Source organism: Phalacrocorax aristotelis, chromosome 5 (assembly GCF_949628215.1).
Source record: "Phalacrocorax aristotelis chromosome 5, bGulAri2.1, whole genome shotgun sequence".
Taxonomy (NCBI): Eukaryota; Metazoa; Chordata; class Aves; order Suliformes; family Phalacrocoracidae; genus Phalacrocorax; species Phalacrocorax aristotelis.
Genome location: NC_134280.1, coordinates 4,823,319 through 4,844,434, shown reverse-complemented (window position 1 = coordinate 4,844,434; position 21,116 = coordinate 4,823,319). Strand labels below are relative to the sequence as shown.

The 21,116-nt window shown below is 40.3% G+C and overlaps 1 protein-coding gene across 18 annotated transcripts in view; it reads right to left on the bottom strand.

The window, feature by feature from the left end:
* QTMAN (queuosine-tRNA mannosyltransferase) overlaps positions 1–21,116 on the bottom strand; it is a 186,222-nt gene that overhangs the window by 109,450 nt on the left and 55,656 nt on the right. For all 18 annotated transcript variants that reach the window (XR_012660581.1, XR_012660580.1, XM_075092800.1 and 15 more), the window contains one exon: positions 16,124–16,334. Coding sequence is in view for 16 of the 18 variants with exons in the window: in XM_075092800.1 (XP_074948901.1) it covers positions 16,124–16,305 (182 nt within the window). In the remaining 2 variants the exon portion in view is untranslated. The remainder of the gene's footprint in view (positions 1–16,123; positions 16,335–21,116) is intronic.

Sequence of the window (21,116 nt, the reverse complement as noted above, 5' to 3'; positions counted from 1 at the left end):
GGCACTTCATCTCTAACGATGATTCAGGCTCCCCCGAGGAAAAGCCATGATTTAGCTGACCGTTGATGCACTGGCCTTCCAACAGAAGGACACCCCACGCCCCTTCTGTACCTCCGCTCATCCTCCCCACGGCCCCCTCGCCCAGCAGCCTCCCCACCGCTGCGCGTGGATACCAAACACCAGCAGGGTTTTAAATTTGAAGTCATACTCAGAGTTATTTGCCACTGGCACATCATAAGACGAACACATGATGTGGGGACACAAGGAGGTGCTTCACAGAGATGTATCTAGACAGAAGTAGGGCTGGTCTTTAATCAAACGCCAACTACCGCCCACCTAAAATCCAAGGGTAACAATGTATCACAGGAATAATGACAATTTTAAAAGGTAGTAGAGTCACCATGTGTTTTGTAAGTGTCTTCTAAGACCTTCTTGATTTTTGCCCTGGGTGTTGGCATATTCATCCCACAACAGCCAAGCTATATCTGACTCAGCATGAAAGGGAACGTGCATCCTATTTACGGCGGTGCTTAAATCTTATTCCATAAAGCGTTTTCCAAGAGCACACATCTATTCTTCTTAATATCCCTCCCACATTAAGAAATGATTATCTAATACAGGGAGTAATCAGCCTATGGTCTTACTACAGTCGTCCTCCTTTACAAAGCAAGGAAAAAAAAAAAACCCAACTGTGAAGTATTAGAAAGTCAAGGTTCAAAACATCCATATTTATTAAGATCAATGCAAATTTATTTAGATCTCCATGCAACAAGACCAAGTGCTCTCTCTTGATACAGAAATGCCTATCTGCTGGCAAATTCGAGGCCTGTGTTTCTGCAATAGGCCTCTACCAGGACACATGCAATGTCACAGCGAAGGATGCACGGCCTGAAACACTGGAAGAAAAGCTGGCAACAGTTAAACCAGGATTAGTTTTAATGTTAACATTTTACCATGCCACAACATGGTGAAACGCAGAAATTTCATGCTGCCCTGCCATCAGAATTCAATAGCTTCCTAATCTGAAATACTGATATAGAAGTATGGACTAAAGGTTTATTAATTGATTACAGTATTAATAATAGCAATAATATTAAGAAAAGACTTTAAGACAGAGCCAAGCACACCCTTCCAGGTGAGAAGTGAACAGGCAGAGTTCAGGTGTGCACCGACAGCCATTTGGATCGATGCAAACTTTTTCACAACACACCTTTCCTCATCTCGTACCCCCTCTCAGGTCTGTTGTCTCTCTATTACCCTAGGAAACGAGACATGCAAGGGAAAACCAGGCATTCTTGTGGTTCTTAGGAGCAAAAATATGTACGTGTAGAGTTATATGGAGGGCCAGAACACCTCCGATCGCTAAAGGCTAAATGAGTCATCCACTTCAGAAGAATGACCAGTAATTAAACAAGAATCTGTAAAGCTGTTAAGTGTGAGTATCAATTTCAATCTATGACACTGAAGGGAGAGAAGCTCCTATGTACTGAAACCTTCCATATATCATACAGCGGAGTCGCTTGCAAAATAACCTCTCGCCTAAGCAAATTCCTCTCCTTCGGAAGCCAAACAAAAACAATCTAAAATATTTATTGCCATCAATTTCATCCCTCTTCCATAAACTGCTTAAGAGACATGACATCATGCTGACTACCTAGACCTGTCTGGTTGATGATGGTCCCAGATTTCAGGCTAAAGACTAAATTGCAGGAGCGCAAAAGGGTGCAAATCTACAGGTCACCACAGATGCTGAACACAAATCTGACTCGCCAAAGCCAGAGCTGACACTCTGGCAAATACAGAAGCTCTGTCGGTGGCAGAGGCTGACACCACAAAAACAAGTCTTGCAATATTTTTGTCTTCTTTTCAGCCTCCTTGGACTGGAAGTAGGAAGGCTTTCCTTTAAATGAACCAGACCTAATTGCTCCATTCTCCAGGCCCTGCATTCACTGCTCTGCTTTCATATGGAAAGACATCCACAGCATCTGAGCATATCTCCTGATGCCTTAGCAAAATAATTAGCATCCCCAAGCCCTGATGGGACATTACCATCATTTTCTATCAGTCAGCATAGTAAACTGCATCTCCCTTTGCTCCATGGTTTCTTCTCCCACATTGCTAGACCTGAGCTATATGATCTTAAGCCTTAAGTGCTTTACTGAAGTCCTTTTATACGGCTCATTTCTAAATCTTACATGGCTAGAAGTATTTGTCGTTTTTTCCCTGTCTAGCCCCTTGCATCACTAAGTGCCAAGCACTTGGCAATCCAATATCCACAAATCAGGCTTCAGAGACACAATTCTGAATCGTCTCGACTCAGGTTGTGACAAGAAGGGGCATGGACCCCCAAACGCATCGCTCCCTGCTTCTGCAGGAAGGACCAGATGGCCAACTCCAGATGGCCGCCAACCTTGTCTCACCAATTTCAACATCTGTATCTTGAATCACGTCTCAGAGGATGGTCCTGAGACAGACTGCAGGTCGCTGCCCACAGCTCCTGGCTACACGGCTTATTCACAAGCCAAAGCATTTTGCAAAATGTAGAATGACAGCCTGAAAAAAAAGGTTAAGACTAATTAAAGTTCGTAGCAGGGCATAGCTGAAAGAAGTTCAAAAATAGACGTTAAGGAGAAATCCACCTGAAAGATATGTATTTTAGGTGTATCTCAAATCAGACTTCTTTCCCCCCATCGACAAATATCCTTCGCTTTCCATGCGGACCTTGTAACCAAGGAAATACCTCAGCACTGGTCATTTGTAGCTAACAGCAATTAAGATGAAAACTCAACCGACCCTAGTGGTTTTGCTTCCAGGTCACCCCGCAGCTCAGAGCGGGCTTATTTTTCAGCTCCCAGACCAAAATTCCATAACAGCACTGCAAGAGCACTCACGAATGGGTCTGACCCAGCCTAAAACCTGGTAAACTTCCCCGAGACTCAGTGAAACAGTGGTCAATGAATTTCAGCTTGAAGTAGCCAAAGAGCAGTTTGTGAGATTTGTGTCCCATCTAAACCTAATTTTAATGCAGCCACAAACTGTATTGTTTCTTCATATGAACTTAATCCAACTTCTCCTCGGCACAGTTAAGAAAACTTTAAATCTACCACCAGGAAGGTAAGAAAATAATTTTGACTGCCACAGTAAGGATAGCATGTGAATTAATGATTTCAGCAATTTTACACCATATATTCTTCTACATTTACGTAATATAAATTAAAAAATTTAAAATGTTACTGCTTTCTTACCCTGAGTGCATAATCCCCTCAAGAAGACTACTTCCAGACATTTAAAAGAAAAGTGTATTTTACAATAGGAAAAGTGAGTACACCGCATTTCAAAATCCATTAAAATATAAAATTCTGGTTACAGGCGCAACAATCTGCCTAATTAGTTTTTCCTAATTAGCAGGATGCTCTAACCTCTTTAATAAGACTTCTGTGGACAGAATGTTCCATATTGGTTCTCCATCTGAGGGAAAAACTAAACAAGTACAGCTAATAGAACAAGCGTGGTTGGGCTTCGTGGTCAGAAGGCTGCTCTGGCGCATTAATACTGGCAATCTGCAAAAACATGGAATATTCTACTTTTCACGCTACAAACCCCTCCATAACCCTGGCATTTTAAAGACAAAATTAAAGAGACTACACACGAGAGTTAATGAAGTTACAGTTTTAAATTCCACGGCACGTGCTGGGAGACAAAAAAAAAAAAAACCCAACCAAAAACCAAACCCACAACACACGTGTATGGACCAAAATACACTGTGGAGAAGTGAGCTGAAGAGATAACGGGAAGGCGAATACCACAGGGATGCTGTAACCGCCCAGAGCATGGCCGCGTAGCCGCTTCCCTCCACTGCAAAGCATTTACTTCGCACACAGTTTTTGAACCTTCCCCTTCGTGATTCAGAGCCTTAGTATGCACCCAGCAATTAATAGGTAACAACAGGATCTTCGAGTCCCATCTTATCCAATGAAAAAAACATTCTCATCTTTACTATATAACGACCGTGGAATCCAACGACGACCAGTTAAGAGAAACGCAGAGCCCCGGCAGCATCTGTGGTCAGAGGCAGATGCTCGAGATAAAGAAAATTCAGGCCCCTGTTTTGTTAGGAGTTTGCAGAGCAGCTGCTGAGCTTCATCTCAACAGCTGAAATATCCTTTATACTGCTTAAAAATGCAGGAAGCACACAAGTATCTCAAACTCCCTCCCTGCCACCAATTCATTCACCCCGGTCGCTCAGACGTACCGACTACACCCGTGCTCTGAACACATTGGTCTCATCACCCACCAACGGGCCTCTTGAGGGCACAGGAAAAAACTATCATACCCTTCACTTTTTTCCACTTAGTATCTGAGAAAACTTAAGAGTCATGTGCAAAATATAATCTAAGGACAGCCCCTTGAAAAATGCCGGATAATGGCAGGAGCTACAGAGACGCCATAAATTTTCTCTTCAAACGCGCCTGAACTCCAGAGACCCCATGCAATCCACAGCGTCAATGACCTTCCGTACAACTGTTAACGTTGGAAAACTGTATTTTAAAAGTATGGATGGCTACTTTTTAAATACTGAATGTATACTCTACTCATCATAACATAGCATGGCCCATTAAAACCTAGATATTTTTTTTCCTGTATTGATATGCAAATATATATACCCAAGTATTTTTCAATCTATTTACACCAGGAGGAGTATTAATTCAGTGCAAGACCAGGTTTTCCCCTCCATGTTAGAAGAAATGGAAGAAAAGGTAAGTTTTATCATTTCTAACTCCTGATGCAGTTTTGAATAAATACATTAGGCTCTGGTTTTCCCGTTCTGAAACTGCTCTCTACCACCTCTGCCTAGGGAGCTCCTGTCTTCTTAGGCAAGACCTGAGATCTGGGTTTAAAGCACTCTAAGACCTGAATGCTCCAGCAGCCACAGAAATCACTAAAGCCTGACTCCAAACTAGCCTGGGGCCATAGGATCCTTTGTAAGGCCAGCATTAACCCTCACAAGAGCAAGCCCTACTGCAAATCAGACTCCACCTGTATAGCGTTGAGTAAATGGTAACACAGCAGGCTGGAGTAGATAGCTATGAGGACTCTGGAACCAAGTCCTCTTCCGTATTGGTCTCTCGACTGGTATCTTGAAGACATCTTCTAAAGTGATCAGTAAACACAACGGTCGATTGACCCCAGCCAACCAAACTTCTCTCCCAGTTAGGATAATGAAGTTTTGTGAAAATAATGGGGAGAAAAGGCAAACCCAGCAGGGTCAGCAGGCGCGGCTTGTATGGTACAAGGGCAGATATGAAGCCACTGTTTGCTCCTGGGATAACCGAGAGTCAGAAATACCAAGAGATGCGTAAGAGCTGATGGCAATGCTGGGCTAACTCAAGCTACTCCCAAAGCACCTACCCAACTTCTTTTTCCTCCCACTTCGACAGCACGCAGCTAAGACTTGTGGCTGTAACAATAATTCAGAACTGACTGTAGCCTGGGATGAGGATAGCAAAAAACCTAATTTAAGGGCTAAAGTGAAAAAAAAAGAACACACTAGAAAAAGGTCAGCCTACTACTGAAGACCAAAAAGCTACAAAAGCTTGCCAAATACGGCAAATTAGGCTGTTTATAGAGAACCCCTGCAATCTATCTAAGCAAAACCTTTACCTCTCTCCATCCACACCCATTAACCTCCAACATGAGCCTCAGCCTGTGTCAAGATGAACTGGACATCCTTGAAGGGAAACAGATCTCAAGCACACACTCCTTTTTTTGTCAATGGCTACAAGGCAGATGGAAGCGATGCCTGGCACTGCGAACCGTACGATGGAGCGTTCTTCCTTCAGAAATAACATCTTATTTTGGCTCATCTACAGTTTATTGCAGTACAGCTTTAGCAAGAGATATTCTCCTTCTAAGGTAATTCAGGAGTCATTGCACTCTAAAAAAAATAAAGAAAAGATGACACCGTTGTTACAATTTTCCCTGAAATTCATCTCCTCGCAAAAGTTTAGCATCCTTAGCACTATTTCTCCAAATTCATTTGGCATATAAAATTTTAGGCTGCTATGTTTTTAATAAAATTGATTACCATGAAATTTCTGCATATGTACAGTTTAAAATAATTCCGTTCCTCAGGGGCTAGACACAGGGATGTCGCTATGCATGATAACCATTCCATGTTTAGTGAGTTACAACTGTTCTGTCACAAGTAGGAAATGCATTTTGCTCATGAAAGCCAAAGGCACTGTCAAACCTGCAGCAATCTGCAGAACAGGAGGAAAAAAATGCCTGCAAACTAACTGCTGCTAGATAATGGTCCCATTTATCATTCTTAAATTCCATCTTTAATTAAAAATGGGATATTCTCTAACATAAATAAAAAATTGCAGATGTTCTCAAATTACTCCTCTTCAATTTTTTTAATTCTTCCATATATAATATACATAGCATTACACGCATTAAAAAATTTCTTCATGTTATTACGTAATCCTTAATTCCATTAAGATTTTTCCACATTCCAAATAGACCCACATCTTCCTTATATGCAGAATGTCATGTCAAAAACAATATCATCGCTTTTAAAGACGACACCAGTTAACAAAACTCACAGCAGGAATACCACTTAACTGCAACAAAACCTGACGTTGAAACAAATTTTCTACTGTTTTGCCTATAATAATTTACATCTTTTTTGAGAAATCATTATTTTAAACAATTTAAGTAGTTACATCAGGTAAAACTGGTGAGAGAGATACATCTAGATACATCTTCCCTTGCAGTAATTATTAGAAACAACACTGTCAACAGGTATAAATTCTTCCAGTAATTCTTCTGCAAAAAGAAAATCGCCTGTTTGCCTTTGGTGTTGTGTCCTCTGCTGTTTCCTTCATTCCTTCTTCAAGCCGCTGTTAGAGAAATATAAGCTCCAGCGTGCAACCAGTAAAGTGGAGATTAAGAGAGCTAAAATGAAAAATGAATAAGAAGTAGGCAAGGTTATAAACATAAACAGAATTTTTAAAAAAGAGCGTTTTGAAATGGGAAACATTCTTTAAAATGACTGTGTCCACTGGACCATCAGAGTGTATGCGCAGGAGGAAGGGAGGAAAAGACAGGGACAAAGGACAACGGCAAGAAAGGGAAAATACCGTCCAAGGGAATACAGAGATCGCAAAAACCTTCATTATAGAATGATGAACAAAAAAAGCCTTTCGGTTGCTCTGTATTTGTCAAAGATTCAAATGAATAGACACAACTTACATAGATTCTCAATTTTTTTTTTAAGAGAGGGTAAATTAATCATCAGTGATTCAAAGCATACCAGTAACAGGTATCATTCCCAAGAGACTTAGGCTGAGTAGTATAAGAGGGAAGAGGAGGAGAAAATAAATTGATCAAACTGCTGTTTGGGGGAGTCAGAAGTCCATTGTAAATTAAAGGCATTCCATCGCACCACAATTTGGCATGTACATTGTAATCAGACCACAGCCTAGGTATGTGTCGCACGCGTAGGGACGAAACAACATCATAAACCACAGAACCAGATCGGTTTAGGTTAGCCTTTCAGTTTGGTTCAGAAGAGCGTTTATGAAGCGGACTCTCGCAGCCACCCCTTGCCTAGCGTGCCCCAGCTCACACCAGACTGGTCTCCAAGATTATGAACCGTATCCCTTCAGATGCATCGAAGCCAGGAGGTGACGCTCCTGGAAAGCATTTAATGGACTCCAGCCTCACGTTCTAGACGTTCAGTCCTCAAGAACCAGGCTACACCTAGTCTGAAGTAAAAATCCCTGAAATAACGTGCTGGGTGGATGCCGGACCAGGAGCAGCATGTCACTCTACTGCCTCTCCACAACCCCATCAAGGTGGGCTACTTGCTAACAGGTGTCCCCTGCCCACGCGGTCACGTGCACGTTACAGTTCTGTGCACAGTTGTAATCCCAAAGGACTCAAGGAGATAACACCACGAAACAGCTTTGGGCACATTCTCTAGAGTGAGCACAGACGTGGTCAGTGCCTTCAGAATCCACGCTGAAGCTCACGGGCACCCTCAGGAGGTGCGAAGAGCCCATCGCTGGTGTGGAAAAGCATCTGTAGAAATATCGCTTCATCTTCCAGCCTGTACCACCCAAGAGCATCAGAGGAAGCGCTTCCCCAGTGGCCACGGCGGCTGTAGTCAATGCAGACAAGGTGAGCAGTTACGGGGCGAGTGGAGGTGAAACCACCTGGGCAGGGCACTGAGCTCTCGGGCTGAGCGAGGTAACTAACGCTAACTAGGTACTGAACTCTTGGTCTGCTCTAGAGCAGCAACCGAGACGTCCCCAGCCGCCTGAGCCAAGACTTTCAAACCTTCAATGTATTTGGGTCAGGTTAATGCTTGCAAAAATAAATCAATAAAAAAATTAATTATGTTAATGTAGGTCTTCTCCCAAAACTGTTTTGCTAAAAAACAGTTTGCATAACATAAAATTTCTTTTCATTATGTATCAATTCACAAAATCTGGCCAAGCTGTGAGTACTCATTAAGAAAGCTAGTTATTTATGACACTGGAATATAAAGCCATAAATCATGTGCAAACCAAATATCTGACAAAATTTCTATTATTTACTTCTTGGGTGCAAAAAAAAAATACTGAAATTAGGAAAAAGCAGAACAGAAAAAAAAAACCCAAGACTTTACCCTATTAGATGCAAACCAAAAGCTTTGTTTCTTTCCCTTTGGAAGATCAAATTAGTGTTATGGACTAGAACGACAATGAATTGTAGGAAGTATCATGTTTTTTGTAATATATTATCATATATGTTTGTTATTTGAAAATAGAAATATAATCCATAACTAATCTAGTAATAAAATATATACACAGCCCCATTTAAAAGGACAGATAAAATACTCATTAAAACCCTAAGTGTAGAAATACTGAATCATAATGCACAATTTCATTACATTTTACTGCCAGCAATGTAAATATCAATTCTCCAGGTGATGCATAAAATTCATTTTAGAAAGAAAAATAAGAATTTCACCCGGCACTTAAGAACATAAAGGAAAGCACATGCCAGGGTTTGAAAAAACAGACTGTTCTTTCCTTGTCCCATCAGAATATTTTTCTGGAATTTCAGCAAATCTTTTACCCATCAAACGGACAACTGCCATTTCACGTCAGCACTTTCTATAGATCACCCAGCGGTGCCAACCAGCGTCCTTCCCGGTCCTGCACCTCTCCTTGCACTGTGTTCGTCATTCCCATCTTATTTCTGCCAAATTTGAGATCGTATATGTACGTTCACCAACTTCAAAAGAAGGATCCTGCATTTAAATTCATCAAAAACCTCTTTTAACTACACAAATTGTGAAACTGCCTAATAACGGCACTCTATTTAAAAACAAAACAAAACAAAACAAAAAGACCATGTTGGACAAACTAAACAAAGTTTTTGGAGGGAAGCATGCATGTGGGGGTTTCCACACTAAAACATAAAGAAAACCTGTCACTTTTAAAATGAATAGCTACCATCTGCCAGCATTTTATCTGAGGCAAAGTTGATTAATGCAAAGTGAATGTTTAAGATCACATTGCTGTCTGCCTGAATAAATTTCAGGTAGTTTACTCAGGAAATTATTTGTCCTGTTTCTTAAAAGAGGGGTTTTTTTTTTGGTTGTTATTGGATTCCTCCCCCCCAAGTTTTTATGCAGCCAGACCTAAGAATAAAAACATTTGCTCTTAAAGCACCGTACTGTACCGGGACTCTGAGCATCAGAACATTGTTCCTGGCCCCTCTGCACCGCGGCAGCAAAGTAATTAATCTGCCCAACAAAGGAGATCCCACCTCCTTCACCGGTTCCATGAGAACTTTTAGGCAGCCTCTCTCCGTCATACTGCGAAGTAAATTTTAGCAGTCTAATTGCAAGCAGAGAAACCACAGCAGTGCTGTTGTCCTCAACAGGAAATGATTTTGCCCTTAGACCTTACTTAATTTTTTACTGGATTACTTAATTTTTTACCTTTCTTTACAGTATCTTCCTGTTTTAAAAATTAAATCAATTACAGAATTTAAACATCTTTGTTAACTTTATCAAAGCACTGCTTTATATTAACTCTCCGACAAAAATCATTCTCAAATACATTCAATTATATGCTCATCTTTAGAAGTTTACTTCGAACGATAACATTTTCAGAAGAAGTTTTCAGAATAGATTTCAGGCAATATTAAGCTATATCACACAAAACCCAGCTTTAGGCGTATGTTCCCACGTTACGCACTTCCAGCATCAGATGGCCTCCGAGTTCTCCCTCATCAGGGAGAATTTCACACCCGTTATTTAGGCTGGGACACCCTCTATTATCCGGGGCTACAGAAGTGGGGGGCATCATCTGTGAGAAGTGGTGGAGCTTCATGCCGTTCCATATGGACGTATATTCTCTTCGCTTACACTTTAGGCTGGCTGGACACCAGCCAGCTCTGGTCAGAAGTCACAAAGTTGTTTTAGCTCACTACATGGTGCCTATGTCTCGTATCTCGGTAGGGTTTATTGTCTTAAGGCTCAACACGGCGCTAGGACGGCCATCTGGCCCGCGGTGCAAAGCTAGCTCCCAACCAGCTAGTTGAAAGCGTGGGCAGGATGAACGCGTACGCGTTTGCACCAGCCCGTGTGAACTAACCTTGGTGAACTCCACTGATTTGTTCTAAATAAATAAATAAATAAATAAATACATCTAAACATTTTTTAAAAAATGCAAGCTCTAATGAAATTAAAGACGTAATGACCCTTTGCTCAGCTAGGGAGCATGAGAGAGGAGCACGGGGCCAAGCAATGTCTCCTCTAGCCTCCTTTCAGTGTGCTTTGCCCCTTTAAATGAAGGATTTCTGTTATTACTGGTTTGGACATCTCTACAGCAAGGTAAGAACGTCGTTATTTGGCTATAGGGGCTATAGAAACAATTAATTTACACCCACATGGTATTTTTAATCAAAGATGAGACCTGAACCCTGTCTTTAGGGGATACTATTACATTTATTCATGCCTTTATATCAACTAATCAAAGCACAAAGGACAACTCTCCAGCCTATTCTGTAGGAGCACATTCCACTGCATCTGACATAAAGCTGCGGTTAAAACACGCAAACACTTCTGAACTTTACACTGAGCAACAAAGAAATGACGTGAAACTAAGAACAACTCTGGGCAGAAAATTCTTCAGCAATTCCAAGAAGGCAGACACGTCCCATCTTCAAAGGTAATGAAGTTGAGCAGTAAGACCAAAATACACACTCTTAGTAGTCGATACCGTAAATGAGATTCAAGTTTTATTCACCTATGAACAGAAGAAAACACCATAAAATATGCCCCAAAAAATAGTACCTTGTAAATTTCTTTTTAATATGCAGGTAACATGGTTATTTTTTATTTAACTAATGTACTACTCACACATATAATTTATTTATTTCTTAAGGCAGGGAAAATAATTCCACTTCCTACGAAGGTTATCTAAAGACGCACTTCCAGTATTTGACATGAAGATGTAAAAAGACAGAAATGTTCCCAGCACAAACAGGCATCTACGTATTCAGCTTTACTGAAATGGCTGAAATTTGCCCTGCCTTGCTTCAGTTCACATCTTCAAACATCTTCCCCAGGACATATTACTTGCAGGTATTTTTTTTAAAAAAGAAAATATCTAGAAAACAGGAAGTACTCCAGCTTACGAACGCTCGCACATGCAAGCCGTGTGGTGTTTTCAGGGGGACTGAAATACCCGCTGGGATAAAAATTTACAGGATCGCTGTTTTTAAGAGGAGGTTTAGGCGACACCGGTCCATCAGTTAGTAAAGAATTCACTCTATAATAATGCATTTTCTCCTTCCGGAACAGAATGAAAGCACTGGATCTGAAACAAGCCTAAATCTAGTAGTCTTAACAGGTTATTAAAAAAGCCCCCACATCTACATTATATACTGTTGGAATATACTATACATTGCTGAACACCACACCCCCCCGGTTTTTTTTTTTCCTCAGAGCTTTATTAATTGAAAACAATGATTTGTTCTCTCTTTTGTAAAATGTAAAAAGCATAGAGTTTGTCTTTAAAATATAGTTGTCAAATATCAAGGGGTATATATATGCTAACATTTACCCTAGGGGTGTTTCAGGGCTAGAGCCTGTTACAAATAAAATCTTTATTCATATGAACAGCTACCTGGGGGGCAATACTGAATGTTACACATAATATTTATATATATATACTTAAAATAATCTAGCAGTGCTATTAAAACAAACTGGAAGCTACACTGCATTTAGGCGCTCCACTTTGGGGATCTTATACTACTAACTTTTTTTCGTTTTGAATTACTTTCTGTAGAGGATAGCCCCTAAAATATAAAATGCTTTCATCTAGCGTGCCCTATCAACCGGTTTATTATTTGAAATTTAAAAGATTGCTCATAGTAATATAAAATTACAGAAAAAAGAAAAGCAACCTTTTTTTTTTTTCATTAAATTCTGCAACAGTATTTTCAAATTTGAGAACTTTCCTTGAATTAAGAAGAAAAAAAAAAAAAGCTAAAAATATTCTTTTTTGTTACATGCTTTCTAGAATTACTGAATAGTCACTGTGTGCTACGGAAAACAACTTGAGACAAGACCAGACATCTACATTTATCAAAGAGTTTAAGCTGTCTGAAGCAAGTTGGGAGACAAAGCAGACAATGCGGCAGCTCTGCAGACTGCCAGCAGCCTGAGGAGGTCACGTCTCTCTGCTGGACCTTCCTAATTTACAGAATGAAGATGATAAGATTCCATTACTGCTACAAAAACTGTAACTGTTGAAAAAGTTGCCTAGAGAAAGCAGACAGTAATTCTGCCCTTTCTAAGCACGTTTCAAATACCATGATTTGGAAGTCACCACCACGAGGATGAAACTCCTCGTACTAACGCAACGTCCAAACTGACACCTTCGTTCCAATTACAGAAGAATCACGGGAGTGTCTTGTAGTAATTAAGAAAGCTCTTAGAAACGCTCAACTCTGTGGCTGCTGTACATATATTAGACCATTTCACAGTTACCAGCCAAGCAAGCCAGCTTTAAAAACTCTCCTTATGGCCTTCCAAGTTGGAAGGACTCGCTGCGTGCCTGATCTTCCCCATTCATCAGGGCTTCTGTCCTCCTTTAAGGAGATGAATGAAGATGTGAGCTGCTTTAACGACACCCTGCACAACAAAGCCATGAAAACAAGCAATATTTTTCTAGAGAAACAAAGAACGGCCTTTGCATCAGGGAAATAATATAAATCTACGCAGTGTTGCAGATAAAACACTAAGCGTCCAACACGCGTTCCCCTTGAAGGGTGAGAACACCTTCTCCCTGTGACAGCTCCAGCTTAATCTCGTTTTTGCATGGGAACGTCATTGTATTGCACACCAAGTACACTGGCTGCATGGCTCACAAAAGTAACGTTAGATGCACTGCTCACTATCGATTCAGCTTGAAGCCTTGCTCCATTAAAAGTCTTTGCAAGTTCATCACAAACTCTCTGGTCACTGCAAAGTATCTCAACTGAACATCTGATTCTGCACCGTATACTCTGCTTCAAAAGCACTTTTTAAGATTGTTTCCTTAATGCACTGAACGTCACTTGAGAACTAACAAACCTGCTTCCTTCCTGGAATCAGCTTATATGTATAAAATATAGGTCTTTTAAAACATATGTATACTACTGCCGTATAGATGTAGAGCAATATCAGACTTAGTAGCATCGGTATTACTTCTCATACGTACCAGCAGCTTGAAATAAAGTGCAGGTTGAAAATAAAAATTAAGTAATGCAGCTCCGTTACCAGAAGTGTTTGCACTCGAAGTTATTTGTGACCTTTCTGTATTACTAAATGTACAAATAGAAACAAGGTATTTATGAAATGTCACATTTATGAAAGTCACTCGTAAAAGAAATTTTTTTTTTTTCCACAAAAAATGTCAATATTATGAATAATGCAAGTTTGGTATTTCCCCCAACCACACAAGAAGGTTGAAGTATTTAAGCGTGCAACTCAAAACGCGCACTCTTGACAGTTACCAACGTAAATTTTGTCTTAAACTACTACCTGGGAAGCAGATCTTAAATGGTTACTGGCAAGCTAGAAATAAACGAATCAATGTTCATTTTAATCAGTGTTTTTTTCTAATAGGAGAGAGTAGTCAGCCTTGTTAAGGTTGCAGCCTGATGCACTTACACTTTCAATGTAAGAAAATACTTGAAACATTCAATTACAAAACAAAGACTAAAAATGTGCAAGTAAAGTAGAAGGTACCTCTAATCAGTTTCCTCTCACCAGTCACATCAGCCCTTGTTCCTAAAATTTTATCCTGCCTGAGAGGGTAAGTTACACACTCCGTTTTAAATGTTGCATCTTTGTGAACTTTGACTATTTGATTCCGTTTGATCAGACCCCAACAGCAACAGCAAAGGAAAAGCTTTCCTCTCTAAGATACTCCATTGGTTAGATCAGATTTATTTGCTGTCAGTAAAGGTTATATTTGCACATAAGTCTATGACAGATTGCAAGTTTATTAACTTCAAGTGAGTTTTCAAGCTGCTGGGTTGAGTTTTTTTGTTGGGTTCTTGGTTTTCTTTGTGGAGTTCGGGTTTGTGGGTTTTGTTTGGGGTTTTTTTTAGGTCATCATTCCCTCTCCCTTCCCCCAGGATGTGGGTTACTTGACAAATTGGAGCTAAGTTATATTAGGTCAATGTAACTGTAAGTTAAACTAATGAAATGTATGTCTATGAGTGATGCCTGATTAGTTTAATACAGTTAGTGCTGGACAGCTTGGGCTGCTGACCTTGAAAGAACACAGATAACATTGCGATGCGTTGGAGGATGTGGTTGTGATACAAGACAAATTTACATAACAGTTTGTCATATACACTCCTCCAAAACAAAATCGTTGCAAAAGGAAAGCAATAGGAAACCAACGCTAAATGCCTCGCACAAGACAAACCGGGGAAAATTAAATATAACATTTGGCTTGGGATGGTATCTTATTTTAAATGCAAGCCAGAAGCAGGCACAGAATAGGTGTACATTTATATAGCATGCCTTCCAAAACGGATTAGACACTGTGTTGGGTAACACTGTTCAAATGCAGCCTTCGACAGCACAAGATCTACTCTTGAAAAATCATATTCCTTCCCCAGCCAACCGTGTCTACTTGTTCCTGGTAACAAATACCAGACCCAGGTCTGAACTGTAACTAGTTAGTGCATCATTCAGGTATGCCCAGAGTCCTGCTGAGGTTCACCCTGTGGCTGAAAAGCAGCTGCTTGTGGTAAAACATCCCCCTGCACGAACGGTCTCTTTCAATGAAGATGCAAAGTCAACAGAGTGCACGTTTACTACCCATGTCACTGCTCAATACAATCATCTTACCACATCTCAACTGATCAGGTAGGCCAAGCAAAATCGCTGGGTTTAAAGACAGCTTGGTTCTGGAGCGTCTGATTCTCACTACGTGATAGAGAGCTGTTGACCTAAATCATCTGCTTTTATCAGCCCAGGTTCTAGCTGATGGAAATTTGCCACTTACATAAATGCATAATTGACATCCACAGTTGTTGGCACGTTACAGAACCGGACCGTCATTAAGATAAAACTGCTCCCTTAATCCTCCAGGTCAGCCTGAGCAGCACACTCTGATAAATCAGACTTGCTAACAAATATGTCGGAGGGCAAGTGAGGAAGCTGCAGTGTTCACATCTGTGCCATCTTTCAACCTAATCTGTGAAGCACAGTTTAAACCTTTCAGTTATTACTGAATTCACTTGATAATTTTTAAGTCAGATATAGGTATACATGTACACACAAACAGGTACCCATATAGTTGCGATCTGAAGAGACTTTCACGGACTAGCACTGCAAGCCGAAGTAGTCTAAGAAAATCTAAAACGTGGCGGTAATTTCCCCATATTTATACCCCAAGAAGTCAATGAAAGCAGAAAAACTTGTATTGTCCGTTGACAGGCTCCATTTGCTTGCGCATATACGCTTGCATGCACATAACTGGAGATTCGGTTCAAGAGACCTGGCTGAACGCCTCTCTGTAATTTCAGCTTTGAAATTATTCAATTCCTGGGTTACCTGTAATTAGTACTTGTTGGCACTGTTTGCATGAAATAAAGAGCAGCAGTCCGTGCTTTCCAATGCCACTTCTTGGCAGGGAGCGTACAGAGGACACAGTCTTCTTGTAGCTCTTCCTGGAGAAGATCCATCAGCTGCTTGTGGGAACCACCATAAAAGGCTTCAATGAGAAGAACGCTCATTTTCCAAGTGCTTCAGATCTGTTTGGATACTGAAAATGACAACAGAGAAATATTTTACTTTAGAAATAAACCTCGGTGTATTTTATTTAAGAAAAAGATACTGGGAAAAGCAGAAACATATCGCAAAGCCTTACAGCGTCTTCATTTTTCCCGTGAAATTAATCCTTCATATTATATTAATGAGTTTACTTCAGAAAAGGCTACTAAACAGTTACAATGACAAAGTTATCACAGCTATTAGTTTCAACCTTTAAAAGATAGTTTGTAATTTTCAAATTAACCAACATGTGCACGACTTCAAACAAAAAAAACGCTGTATTTTGAATTTATTGTTTTGTTTTCTATCAGGTATTTAAAAGCAGCTCTACTTTACACACTCTGAAGTACATCATCCTTCCATACATTAGGGGATACATACATACAAAGTAGTTTACTCATTTTTACATAAACTTCTCCCTTTTCCTGGTGGTAGATGAAGCTAAAGCACAATTCAAACACTTCAGCCCCATCAGTTTCAAATAACAGTAATTTGGGCAAGTGATTTAAAGCCAGAGATCAGCCTGGGGAGGTGCAGTCTGAGCATCACCCCAAGACTCTCTTGGCATCACTGGGAGCTGGGATCACCACCTGAGCAGCACGCTCGGACCCTAGAGGAGACGTAAACCATGGTTTTCTTTTTCTGAGTACTCCAAAATGGCTGGAAGAGAAGAGTCTCAGAAGCTTAAGGAAGCTCTCAGATGAGAAGCCACAGAGCTGCTCACAAACAGGATGCAAAACGTGCTGCCCAAAGTGAAGGGAAAGATGAAAACCCTGTGACTATTGCCCATCTCTTTCATAAGTCACAGACTTGGGGTACTGAAAAGCTGCTTTTCAGATGCTTCGAGCAAAACCATCACTATAAAAGTCGAAAACAAAACCCTGAAAAGGTATTCAACCATCCATGACTGCCTTTCTGATGGTTTCTTTCTCAAAATACACTAAAAAGGGAGGACCCTCCTTTAAACTTATTTGCTGAGGCTTCACATTTGATGCTGTATATTGCAAGACCGTACATCCATTTCCTGACCTGTAATTTCTAGTGGTTTTAGGCTGTAATCCTTATCTTCTCAAAGCCTCTGGTGACAAGAAGTGAGAATTTAGCAGAGAACTACATACTCCTCAGAAAATCTCAATCATCATCTCAATCTTGAAATTTACTTAAATTCAAGTTCAGGATAAAAAAATTTATGTATTCTGTAATGGCGGGGGGGGACCCAAAACAAAACACACACAAGTGCGTTGTAGCTATCGAAAGATCAACTAGCGAGCAACAAAAATGCAAACGCTGAAGAAATTTCATTGGAAGACAAAATATAAGAAACCTCTAGATAGCTTTGAGTCATTGGCCCATCACGGTGCAAGCTGAAACGGCGATGCAGGTCTCCTGGGTCACTACAGATCAATCAGAAAGAGAACAAGTATTCCATGCTCTGACTTTCTTGCCATAATCCACCCTGGATTCAGGTTACGATTTGCTCTATTATTCACTCCCCCATACCATTTCAAATAAATATATTTATTTTGGACAAATATGTTCCTTTCAAAAGAAAAAGGACAGCCTTCTGGAAGCAGAGACTTCACTCCGCTTTGGAGCTTGCTTCTTTTCAGGTAGCAAAGCAGATTTTGATCTCTTTTCCACTGACCTAATTTCAAAAATCACACTTTTGAGATCACTGACGTTTTGTGAATTCACAATGATGTAACCGAAATCATACTCCCTACTCCAAAGCCCTTTTGGAGCCTGCAGGGTAATAACTGCTATAAAAACACAAGCTGTGTTTTAGAATATGCACTATTCACCTAAAGAACAATTTGTAATTAACCATGCTACGGTTGTCATCAAACGTAGCCGAAAATTTAACTCGAAGGACTAGAGAGAAGCGTTTTGCAAATTCAGCCCCTAAAAAAAGGGGTACGTGAAAAGTTGGTAAATGCCACCGTATCAGTCACTCAGGGAGAATGAGTTGCAGTTAATTTACAAATCATTAGCGGTATCAGTAATAAAGTAATTTGCTCATGAAATATCTGATCAAATTGCACTTAACCAGACTAGTTCTGAAACTGGTTTTATCACTAGGTTTAGCTGAATCAACAATGTGCTCTTTAGTTTTATTTTGCAACAGTTTTCAGTGTACATCCCTTATGGGGACAGAGAATGACTGTACGTGCTGACGGTAAGAGACTTTTTCAGTTCTCAGGTTTCCTTCTTGCTTAAAGATCCTGACATTTAGGTTATTCTGCCTTTATCTTCACTTTAGATCTATTAATAAAAATGTGTTATGCAAATAGCGCACAAATATTGTCACACAATAAACTCCCTTTGGCTAGTTACATTGGGAAACTGGCTTGGAATTGTGGATGCATCGTGGAGTGGGTGCTAGCGGGTTCTTGCTGGCTAATTCTCCACAGTAACATTCGTGGACCCCACAGAAACAGCACACACGGGTGAAAACCAGCAACGACACATTTTTCAGAGACCACCTGAAGTTCAGAGGCTTTTTTACAGAACCTTCGCTTCCCCAAAATGTAGGTACTGCCCTCTACAATCCTCACCAGCGCTTGCAGGAGTCTAGTGGCGTATTACCTTTATGCATTACCAGCAATATACATGGTATTCAATTTAGAAAAAATGTTATATAACGAGCATGTTTTGTTCTCATTTTGTTGTGTGTGTTTTTTTTTTTTTTTTTTACAAGATGCTACTTAAATATGAAACTACTAAAGAATAATGGCAGCACAATATACGTCACGTCGACTTCAGGGATTGACTAAGCTGGAACAATGAAAAAGCCAATAAATCTTCTGCTTTAAAAAGATACACTGATAATGCGAAGGAAATGATATTATATATAACAAATAATTTCTTGCATTTAAAAAGGCACAGAGGAGGTAGGACACAGTCATTTACCTCATATTTCACCACATGACTTCCAGTTTTGTTCACGTACAAAAATAACATCTATTATTTTTGCTTTATTTCCCTTGACCTAGCCAAGTTAAGGTAAATATGTACCATATACTCCTCAGAGGTCTCGAAAAGACACAGCTGATAAACGGCCTGAGAACATTCACCATATCTGATGGAATGCAATCCTCAATTAAATATAAATCACTCCAGGTATTCTTTTCCCCATTTCAAAGAAAACAACAAATATTGGTAAAACAGAACTGCTTCCCCTTTCTCATTGCAGCGCTTCCTCTCTGGAGCCAGCGACCCTGGGTGTTCCTCTAACAGCCCAACCCCATCCGCAGGCTGCAGCGCTCCCTGCTTTGAGAACGAGTTACTCTGCCTACACCAAGCGCAGCGGCACATTCTTCAGGACACACATCAAGGAACTATCTGAAATAAGAAAATCCTCCCCAGTGGTAGCAGTGTCAAAAATGCCATGACTAACACAGAGGTGAGCACGTTGCAGAAAAATGGCAAGTGATAGAGTCTCTAACTAATTGTGGGTTGACCCAAAATTTTTCCTTTAAAAGAAATTCCGAGTACCATATGGAGTAATAAATAAATATTTTCTTTAACGGCACGGAAGAATTAACTGTACAACTAGCCACAGAAACCATGGCTTCTTTTTAAACTCCAGGTGAACACCAACTAAAGTATTTTTGTTAACCAACCTAGGTAGAGAAAACTCATCATTTTCCATGATTTATTAAAGAGCACACATTCACTCCATCTTATGAACAGAAGTGTGGTTTCACAAACATCAGCATAGCTCGCATCAGAGAGCCTAATTAGCTCCGTTCACTGACGTATTCAGACAGCATAAATTACAGACCATGTTTAAATATCTGTCCAACAAAATAGTTGAGTAACAATCCAAAACCAAAGGAATAACTGTTAATATATTCCATAGGTAGAGAGCTGCTATTAGTTACAGGAAATAAGGTATATGGTTTCAGTAATGATTGTTTTAACCGTCACAGTCCCACACATATGAGAAATTTATTCCACCGCCGTATCCAGAGCACACGTGGTTCAGTATCTTATAACTCAACCGACTACAAAACCCACCAGGTATGCACTGTGGACACTGACACGCTTAGAACCCCTGATGATTTCAGCTAAAACACAACGTAATACCTACTACTGGCAAAAACTTGTCTTTTACCGCGTTCCAATAAAATGGGATTTTCCAAAGGACCCTTAAAGGGTCCTCACCTTTCCTCCTCTGCCCCTTCTCCCTCCCAGCCCCATCCGAAGCGTGAATGTGGCACATACACACACACAAACCTAGATTGAAAGAGCCTGCACTACCCTCCCACTCATGACAATGACTCACCGAAACCCCAGAGCTATACCTTAAACACAATCACATTTTTATGTTTGACCAAAATTTAACTCGTATTTACATCACCCAAAAGTACCGGCTCTAAGGTTTGTCATTACTAAACTGTAGAAGTGCACAAAGCGAGAATGCCACTTAATTTATCTTTTATATAAATCAACTGGAAAAAGCAAGAAATTCTCTACCTCTTTTGAGAATGCGGTAAACCAAAATTGTTCACCTTTATTTGGACGTCTGGATCAGCACTAATATTAATTTACTGGTGACACCTATAAACCACAGCCTGCCCCATCCACACAACCTGAAAGCTGCAAACACCTACAGAACACCAAAAACTAGTATCACCTGCAGGCACCAAGGATGCCCAAACGCTGTCTACTCTGAAATCTGTATGGATTGCACTGCCTGGTTTTGTTTCGCTAGGCACTGAAGTACAACATTTCATTTCACTTTGCTTATTATCCACATATATGTTTGCAA